Source organism: Mesoplodon bidens, assembly GCF_964165515.1.
Source record: "Mesoplodon bidens genome assembly, chromosome: 14".
NCBI lineage: Eukaryota > Metazoa > Chordata > Mammalia > Artiodactyla > Ziphiidae > Mesoplodon > Mesoplodon bidens.
The window spans coordinates 11,248,747-11,258,762 of NC_138170.1; the positions used below are offsets into that span (position 1 = coordinate 11,248,747).

Sequence of the window (10,016 nt, forward strand, 5' to 3'; positions counted from 1 at the left end):
AAACTATTCGAAGGAAGATACCTCTTGAGAAGTAGAAGGGAATGTTAAAAATAAATTACATAAAAAATTTTTTTTGACCACAAATGTCTTATTTTTAAAACTTATAAAAATTCCATTTAAAAACTACTTTTAATAAAATTCAAAAACTTTGTTTCAAAGATGAAAAATCCAGGACAAATGCTAAAAGGGATAGGATGCCAATTAATTAGGATGGTCACCCCAAACCTCAGAAGTATGGCAGCAGAAGTAAGGCAGAGCTGGTGTCCATCCTCACTGCTCAGAATGTCTCAAGTGATACTGATTTCAACCAGAATCTTTGGTCAGATGAAACCTAACTCATTCCTACTCTTTAGACACCATGTCTGCCTATGCATGTTGGTGCCTTTGTTTTTCAGGAACTAGAACACACTAGAACACAAAGCTTACAAGCACTGACTCTGGAGCCAGACCGCCTTAAAACTGGATCCTGGTGAGAGTTCCCTGGTGGCCTAGTGGTTAGGATTTGGCACTTTCACTGCCGTGGCCTGGGTTCAATCCCTGGTCGGAGAACAGAGGTACTGCAAGCCACACAGCAAGGCCAAAAAACAACAACAACAACAAAACAAAACAAAACCCTAAAAAACAAAACACACACACACACACACACACACACACACAAACCTGCTAAAACTGGATCCTGGGTCCATGACTTACTATCCATATGGCCTTGGGCAAGTTAACTAAGTTCTTGGCAGTTCACTGCCCTCATACAGAAAATGAGGGGGAGTAACAATACCTCTCTCCCAAGGTTGTTGTGAGGATTAAATGAGCTAATATATGTCAAGTATCTAGAACAGTGCCTGGCACACAGGGTGTGCTGGGGCGGTCCTATTGCTATTAGTATCTGCCATGTACCTGACACTGAGCATAAACAGAGGTGATTTGTGAGCTGCGTAGAGCTCAAGGATTTGTGGCGCTTCCTAGCACAGTATTCAAAAAACTCTCAATAGCCACAAAGCAGACAAATGGAGGTTTCCTATAAAAATCCAGGTCTCTGGGCTTCCCTGGTGACGCAGTGGTTGGGAATCTGCCTGCCAATGCAGGGGACGCAGGTTCGGGCCCTGGTCCGGGAGGATCCCACATGCCACGGAGCAACTAAGCCCATGCTCCACAACTACCGAGCCTGCGCTCTAGAGCCCGCGAGCCGCAACTACTGAGCCCACGAGCCGCAACTACTGAGCCCGCAAGCCACAACTACTGAAGCCCGCGCACCTAAAGCCTGTGCTCCGCAGCAAGAGAAGCCACCGCAATGAGAAGCCCGCACACTGCAATGAAGAGTAAGCCCCGGCTCGCCGCAACTAGAGAAAGCCCGCGTGAAGTAATGAAGCCCCAACGCAGCTAAAAATAAAAATAAATAAATTTATTTTTTTAAAATTTTGAAAATTAAAAAAAAAACCCAGGTGTCTGACTTTTCTAGAAAAATCAGAATGCTGTCAAGCAGGAGATAACCAGCTGCCCACAGCAGCCTTCGGCTCGAAGGTCCCAACCACTCCCAAACTGCTTCCAGTGCCAACTGTTATATTTTTCCGACCCAATAAGTTAATTCACTTGTTTTTGTAGCCGGCCCCTGGACCCATTTGAGCTTGTGACCCTCACATACAGTGATGAACAAACACACATGGTCCATGCCCTCACAGGGCTCACGGGTATGATCCCAGAACAGAGTGAGCTGGATTTGTCTCCAGAGAAACCTGTCAAAGTTTGCCGGGTTGTAGAAAGAGTTACCTACTGCATCCACGCTACTCCAAGTGTGGTCAGTGGACGGCAAGCTCAGCCGGGAGCTTCGGAGAAATGCGGAGTCTCAGTTCTTGCCCCAGACCTACTGCCTTGGAATCTGCATTTTCCACAAGATTTCAGGTGTCCATAGTCGAGTCTGGGAAGCGGGGGGTCTATACCTCGGAGCCCTCCCGGGGGTAGATGAGGCTGTTGACCATGCTGAAGTTGTAGAAAGGGGTGCTGAAGGGGCTGCTTGGTCCCCCGCTGGTGCTGGCAGGGAAGGCGCTGTAGTAGGAAGATCTCTGGCTGCTGCCGTTGCTGGTGCTGTGACTCAGCTGCAAGGTGTCTGGCGAGGCCTCTGGGACGGAGGTGGGGGGGAACGCGCCGCCCGAGGGCACCTGGGTCCCCTGGATCCCTAGGGGGCGGCCGCCTGGGAGCACTCGCTGGGTGCTCCCACTGCTGTTGACACTTAGCGTGCTGAGGCTACTGAAGAAGCTGTTCAGGCAAGGGGTGGAGGAGAGCACGGACGCTCCTGGGGAGGAGGCGGTACTCTTGGTGCCCTCGGGAGGCTCTGGGGACTGAGAGGGCCTCAGCAACGCCGGGGAGCTGTCTCCTTCCGGCTTCCCACCCACTCCAGACCCCAGTCCCGGGGAGAGCCCTTCCTCTGATTTCGAGGTCCCCACGGCCACCGTAGGGGTGCTGCTGGCTTCCGAGCGGCGCTTTCGCTTCCGTCGGAAGTTCCCGTTGTCAAACATTTTCTCACAGTTTGGATCCAGGGTCCAGTAATTACCTTTCCCTACGGAGATGAGAAAGAAAGCTGAGTTAGGGCAGGACGCGGTTCAGGCTCCTGTACTCAGCTTCACATGCGATAGGGGGCTGGTGGGCAGGCTCTCGTGAAAAGTCCGACAGAGATGCTCAAACCACTCTGCTGTTTAAGTGCATCCTTTTGTGGGAGATGGCACTAACTGAGCCTCATTTATCTATAGAGATAAGAACAGTACACCTCACAGGTTGGCTGTGAGGGTTAAATGATAGATCTCCGCAAAGTAGCCACACCATAGTGAGTGAGTGAAGAAACAGTATCTGTTATCACTTGCTGAAAGGGTGCAGTACTTGCCCCCCCAAAATATACTCCACCGGAAAAAGGCAACCTCCAATACCCAACCCTGTGCCTTGCTGAACAAAATCAGGTTATTACTGGGGAATTGACTGGTTTAACAACGCCTTGGATGGCATATATTTGGAGTACAAGGAGGCTCCACACCCCTTCCTTGCCTAGGGCAGGAGGCACCCCTGCATCTCTTCCAAGCTCTTCCTCCACCCGGCCAATCTCAGAGATCAGGGCCCCATTTAATGCAATGCTAGTCTTCTGCTTAGAAAATTTCCCTCGCTTTTGAGCACAGTGGAAGTAAAAAAGATCTATCGTCTTGGAGAATTTTATCTCCCAACAGCTTTTTTCACTTCTGGTAAAAAGAATCTTTGGCATTTGCAAATACTGTAAAGTGCTTATCCTGTAGGGAGTTCTCTGCATGGATAACTCCAGTTACTCCTCACAGCTCTTTGGAGACAGGCAGTATTAGGGCCTCCATTTTTCAGATGGGGAAACTGAGGTGCAGATTGGTTAGCAACCTGCCGTCTTTCCAGTTAGCAACGGTAGGGCCAGGATTTAAGCAGGCTGGCTCTAGACTCAGCTTTCTTAACTACTAGCGCACTCTCCCCCATATCCATTACCTCCACCTACACAATTTCTGCAAGTAGTTGCAGAAAAAAACTTATTCACATATCTACCATCTAAATAACAATACCTGCATCTATCAGGATATTTATACTGTGTCACCTCGGTACCAAAAGCTTTTTCTTTTCTTTCTTTTTTTTTGGCCACGCCGCGCGGCATGCTGGTTTTGAGTTCCCTGGATCAGGGATCAATCCTGTGCCCCTGCAGTGGAAGCTCGGAGTCTTAACCACTGGCCCTCCAGGGAAGTTCCTGGTACCAAAAGCTTTGATAAAACACTGGCTAGAGATCCTCAACCTTTTTAGAAAGTCGAGGAGTATACACGACAATTGACATGATCATCTCAGGTGACTTAGAAGCCAAATCTGGAAGATGTATCTTCTAGAACTGCATGCTCTGTCCAGTACAGTAACCACTAGCCAAACGTGGCTGCTGAGTGCTTGAAAAGTGGCTAGTCCCAAGTGAGATGTGGTGTAAAACACACACATAGGATTTTGAAGACTTGGTACCGAAAGAATAATGGAATGTAGCTCACTGATAATTTTTTATATGTGTTATATGTTGAAATTAAAAAACATTTTCACCAGCTTCTTTTCACTTTTTTCACGTGGCTACAAGACAATTCACAACCACGTGTGGGTTGTACTGTGTTTCAATTGGAAAGCACTGCTCTAGAATGACTTTAGGTACAAATACTCCAGAGCATTCACATAATTTACACAAAATCCTGGATCTCTCTGGAGGGCAACTGAAACTCTTCCCTTTTTCCTATCACGACTCTCCCCTCATACCGTAGTCCTGGGCTCCGTCTGAAAACCTCAGGTAAGATTCTGTTTCTCTCATTTTTGATCTTTTCTCCACCTCACTCCTCAGGTAAGAGGGAAACCACTAACACGCCATGGTAACCCAGCCCTCCTCACCCCCGGGGTTAGATCCGAACGAAGCAAACTTGGGGTTTTCATTTTTACATTTCTAAATACATAAGGTTCCCAGACTACAATCTGCAGGACCCAGCTCAAGCTCCCTGACCCCTCGACCCCCGTCTCGCGATGCCCGTGCCGCCATCCTCGAATCATCTCCTAAGGTAGGGACAGTACGTGTCCCACGAAGGGCACCGTGAGTCTCTCTGGAACCCGAGGCAGGAGGAGGTACATCTACGGACAGCGTGTTCCAACTCCCGGTCTCTCCCCACCTCTCTCGTGAAATGTAATGGGATTCGCAGCTCATCTGAATCTTTACAGCCATCCCTTATCTGAGAGCCCACCCATGTGCTTATTCCTAATCCACCTCCCTGCAACTCGACCGGCCCTTCCAACGGCCTGAGGAACATCACCCAGGGGCGGCTCTCTGCTTGAGGATTCAGGTTCTACACCTTTAACCCTAGCTGGCCAGTCTCTGCGTGTGTGTGTGTGTGAGTTGCGGGGGGAGGGGGGTAAGGGACCGTCCGGGAAGCACCTGTCCGCCCTCACCTGGGTCGTCCTCGTCGCGGGGCACCTTCTTGAAGCAGTCGTTGAGCGACAGGTTGTGGCGGATGGAGTTCTGCCAGCCGGCCTTGCTGCGCTGGTAGAAGGGGAAGCTGTCCGCCACGAACTGGTAGATATGGCTGAGCGTGAGCTTGCGCTCGGGCGCGCTCTGGATGGCCATGGCGATGAGCGCCGAGTACGAGTAGGGCGGCCGCACCATCTTCATCAGGTCCTCGCGGCTGGCCATGGACAGCCAGCTCAGCTCCCCGGGCGCCGCGGGCCCGGCGGGCGAGGCGGGCGCTGCGGCCGCGGGCTGCGCGAAGGACCGCTGCGCGCAGGCGAAGGTGCCGGCGGCGGTCGGCGGCTGCAGGAAGGGCCCGGGCGCGCCCCCGGGGGGCGGCGGCGGCGGTGGCGGCGGCGGCGGGGCGCCCAGGTACGCGGCGGCGGCAGGGGGACCGCCCACGGCCGGCCCGTTGAGCCACAGGTAGGGGTTGGCGGCTGCGGCCGGCGGCGCGGCATAGTCGGCGAGACCGTAGGGCGCCCGGGCGGCCGGAGGGGCGCCCGGGGCGGCGGCGGCCGGGGACAGGCCGGGCTGCGAGTACACGCCGAAGTTGTCGCCGCAGTAGAGAGCCATGTCGGCGACCGTCGGCGGGTGCGGCGCGGCGGCGGCGGCGAGGGGCGAGCGGGGCTGATCTCGCCGCTCGGGCCAGAGCATCCCTTTGGGGGCCAACCCTGCGGCCCCGCCTCGGCCCTGGTTGGGCGACCGGTGCTCTGGGCGGGGGAGGGTGCGCGCGGAGCGCCGACAGGCCGGCTTCTTATAACCGTCGGCGGCGCGGCTCCTCCCGGGCAGGTCCCGGGGCTGGGCGGCGGCCCGCGGGCCGCGGCTCTCCACGCCCCCGCCACGCCCCACCTGCCGGCGCGTCCCGGCCGAGCGCGCGGAAACCTCGCGCCGCCCGCCGCGCCCGCCCCGCCCCTGCAGCCCCTCCTCGCCGGGCCAGGGCAGCCCCGGGGGCCAGGGGAGCCGGGGGAGGCTGGCGCCTGCAGGATTCAAGCGAACCGCTCCCCGTTCCTAACCACCGTGTCCTCAGCACAATAACGAAATAAAATAACGAATATCAAAACAAAGAGAAGATCACCGAGACGGTACTACTGTTTTCTAAAAAGTCTGTAAGTTAACTCTGGGTGGCCGCTCAGGCCACCTGCTTAGCCCCCTTTGGTATTTCGACCTGGAGCTACACCTTTTGTCATCGAGTTGCCGGATTCACGTCCGGTCTCGACCGATCGGCTCACAGTCGAAAATAATAGACGTGATTTACAAGTCTTTGGGGTATACGAAAGATATCCCTTCTCCTGGGGAATTCTTTGAAGGGAGGGACTGAAATCGGTTTTTTAATTTCTCTAACCACGTCTCTAAACATAACGATAGGTTCGTTCACATTTGGGAAGCGTGTTCATTTAGGTCAGGTTTGCGCAGTCTTTTGCCGTGATGTGTTGTCTTTCAAAACAGAAGGGTGAACGTTTTCAAAGACATTGAAATAAGGGGGTTCGGAATTAGCATTTTAAAGCCAACTGTAATTTAAACTGTGCAAGAAGCGCTCATTTACAAAAACGGTCTTCACGAATTACGGTAGAAGACTTGCCCTCTACTTTTGTTAGTTTTCAAATGCGGCTCCTGCCTGGAAAAACAAACAAAACCAGTGAAGTACTGTGTGGACCCCACGTGCCACGCGATCATTACTTACTGGCCCCGAACAACCCATAAGAAAACTGTTTCTTTTACAATTAAAACGATTCCTAAATATGTTCTTAAGAAGTGACCGGTCTGAGATTCTCGTTTAAGGGAGAGGGGGGGGAAAGATTTTTTTCTATTAGCCAATTGCAGACTGACAGTTCAGAATATTTAATAATTCGGAAACCCCTCCCCTCCACCACCCCGCATTTATTTTCAGGACAAAGTTAGTTACATACTTTCAGGAAAATGATCGTCTTCTGCTACCTCACTTCGTAAAAAATGAAATCCAGAAACATTTAACGAGCAAATTTTGGTTCCTAAAATGCAAATCACACTTCAGATGTAACATTTTTCTCGTCTTTTGTGAAACCGGAAAGGAATTCTTGTCACGCAATTTCTTTCAATCTCCTTGCTGATTTTATAGAATGGAATAGTGTTTGCCTTAGTTGTATTTTGAGTTAGGTTTCCTAGTTTAGATAAGCACCGTGCTTTTGTTTTCCTTCCCAAGTAGCCCAAACGAAGCTGTTTTGTTTTGCTATTTCTCTTGCGATGTTAATAAGGGTGACAGCTATAAGGAAGGAAATTGGAAGTTATAATGCCCCAATTTAATACTTTTTTGTAAATTTAAAATTTAAACTAAAAAGAGAAAGTCCACAAGAAGAGCTGGCAAACTAGATGGCAATAAATTAGGAAAAATTTGAAACCATCTCACCCTTAGTAATTGATGTCCTTAAGAATGTAATATAATGCCTTCCCTTAATTTTTAGCAAATTGCTTACCCATATATACTTTGCAGTCTTGAAGTTTTGTTGTTGTTGTTGTTGTTTCAGTTTAACTCAACCCTATACTCCAAATTATTCTGAGTGAGAGACCATGATTGAAGATTATTGTTTCTTGTTTGGGTTAAAGGTTCAGCCCAGTAGAGATATTTTGTTCCTTGACTATGCATTATCTTTTGCGGACTTTAATTTTAGTTAAAAATCATGGAGCCACCTAGCGTCTCCTTGCCTTTGTTACAGCATTTATCCAGATAGGGATCTGTGAGGTGGACACCCCCTCTAGGGGTTTGGAAGTTATACTCTTTTCTATCTATTTTTAAATCACATATTAATTAGAGAAGCTTAAAACTATCATTGGTCATAAATCAAAGTTAAGATAGTATTTTAAGTCGCCGTTTTTAAAAAAATTAAATTTAAAAAGCAGTTGGTGCACTTAGGGGAAAAAAAAGATAAAAACTATGCTTAGGGACTTCCCTGGTGGCGCAGTGATTAAGAATCCACCTGCCAATGCAGGGGACACGGGTTCGAGCCCTGTTCCGGGAAGATCCCACATGCTGCGGAGCAACTAAGCCTGTGCGCCACAAATACTGAGCCTGCGCTCCAGAACCCGCGAACCACAACTACTGAGCCCGCGTGCCACAACTACTGAAGCCCGCACGCCACAACCACTGAAGCCTGCGTGCCTAGAGCCCGTGCTCCACAACAAGAGAAGCCGCCGCAGTGAGAAGCCTGCGCACTGCAATGAAGAGTAGCCCCCACTCGCCGCAACTAGAGAAAGCCCACGCGCAGCAACGAAGACCCAAAGGAGCCAAAAATAAATAAATAAAAGTTTAAAAAAACTATGCTTAAAATGTAAGTTTCCTGTAATAACGTTTTGTCAAATTGCCTTTCACAAAAGAATATAATCGAGGCAATTGATTAATGTATCTTTGCCACTGTTGCATGTTTTCTTCACTGGAAAATAAAACATTTTGAGAAATTATTCAACCCAAAGAAAACATCTCGTTTATTTTCTACTGACATTTGGTAATATTCTTGAGGCTTCTTTGAGCGACAACAGTGATTTATGATGGAATGTAGTCATTTCGTAACAAACACTGTAACAGAATGTAAAATTCCTCACACTCATTGATTGATGGCATCATAGAAACCTTGGCACATTAATGTTTGCTAGCATTTTTCCATATTTACCAAGGAAGAAAAAGGTAATATAAATTGGAAATAGCCTCAGTGGTCTTAATTCCTAATGGCTGTGACTTAGAACAACATTGAACTGTGAACAGAGTCAGTCCTTCCCAATTTCAGCATCATGGTTTACTTTGTATCATCTATGAAAAAGGCTACAACCAGAAATTATGAACTCTATCCATGTCCCCCACGTGGCTTTCTACCCTGCACTGTAGTTATTATACCTATCTTACCTCTTCTCATAAATCAGAGGCCCTGTGAAGATGAATCCTTATATGGAATTCAGTTTTTGAAACACCTTGCCCACCAGAGGACAAACAAATATCAATTTTTGAAAAATTCGTACCTGTTGAATTAAGGAATGACTACTTACAAATGCCATGTTGGAATATAAATAAGCCCATTCAAGGATGAGTAAACACACACACACACACACACACACACACACACAGACAAACCAAACACACAAAATGGAACGTTGGGACTTGGGAAAAATTTCTATAGCAAAAAAGAATAGAAACATTACTCAGATGTGCAGAAAAAGTCCAACTCTGAAAATCATTTACTAGAGTAACGGAAAGAACATTGTAGAAAATATCTGCTTTTTTGTCTTCAATAGATGTAAGACAGTTTGGTCTTTATGAAACAAGAAATCAGAGTAAGGTAAAAACCAAACTCGGTGCAAGTGGAGATGAAAAAGGAACCAGAAGAGGCGAGAAAAGAAAGCAAGAAAACTCAAATTGTAATCGGAGAATACAGTCTTTGGAAAAATGAGGTGAGAATGACTCTATCACGTAGGCTAAAATATGTAAGATTAATTAGTGCACTTGTTGTTTTGGTGAAGAAGGATGGATTATGGAAGAGAAGATATTGCATCAACGGGAGCTGGGCCCTCTGTCTCATTCCTTACTTTCTCCAACTTCTGACCACTTAATTGGTTCTCATTTTGGAGCTGGTAGTGTCATTAGTGAGAGGCACACTGAAGAGCATCTGTCTACTCCCAGTCCCTACCTCAAAGGCTGCGACTTGCAGATTGAAGCAGGACCCAGAGGGGCTGTCCGTTTGCTCCTTTAACAAACTTTTAGGGCTCTACTTACTGAATGTAAGTGCTGGTGGGAAACTGAGGCAACTCTTTTCCCTAGGAGAGCAGGTTTTCCACCAACTTAGCATTTGTCTTCTTCTTCTTTTTTTTTAAACAGTATTTGAGCTGGATCATTTTTTTTTCTTTATTTATTTTTGTCTGCATTGGATTTTCATTGCTGCACATGGGCTTTCTCTAGTTGCGGCGAGAGGGGGCTGCTCTTCATTGTGGTGCGTGGGCTTCTCATTGCGGTGGCTTCTTTTGCTGTGGAGCACGGGTTCTAGGT

At 48.4% G+C, this 10,016-nt stretch overlaps 1 protein-coding gene across 1 annotated transcript; it reads right to left on the bottom strand.

Annotated features, from left to right (window-relative positions):
* Window positions 1–1,928: 1,928 nt before the first annotated feature.
* FOXI3 (forkhead box I3) lies at window positions 1,929–5,665 on the bottom strand (the record flags this gene model as incomplete). Its single annotated transcript, XM_081254399.1, has 2 exons — window positions 1,929–2,551; window positions 4,957–5,665. 2 exons carry the CDS (start codon window positions 5,663–5,665, stop codon window positions 1,929–1,931), a joined length of 1,332 nt encoding a protein of 443 aa, XP_081110525.1.
* Between the last annotated feature and the right edge of the window lie 4,351 nt (window positions 5,666–10,016).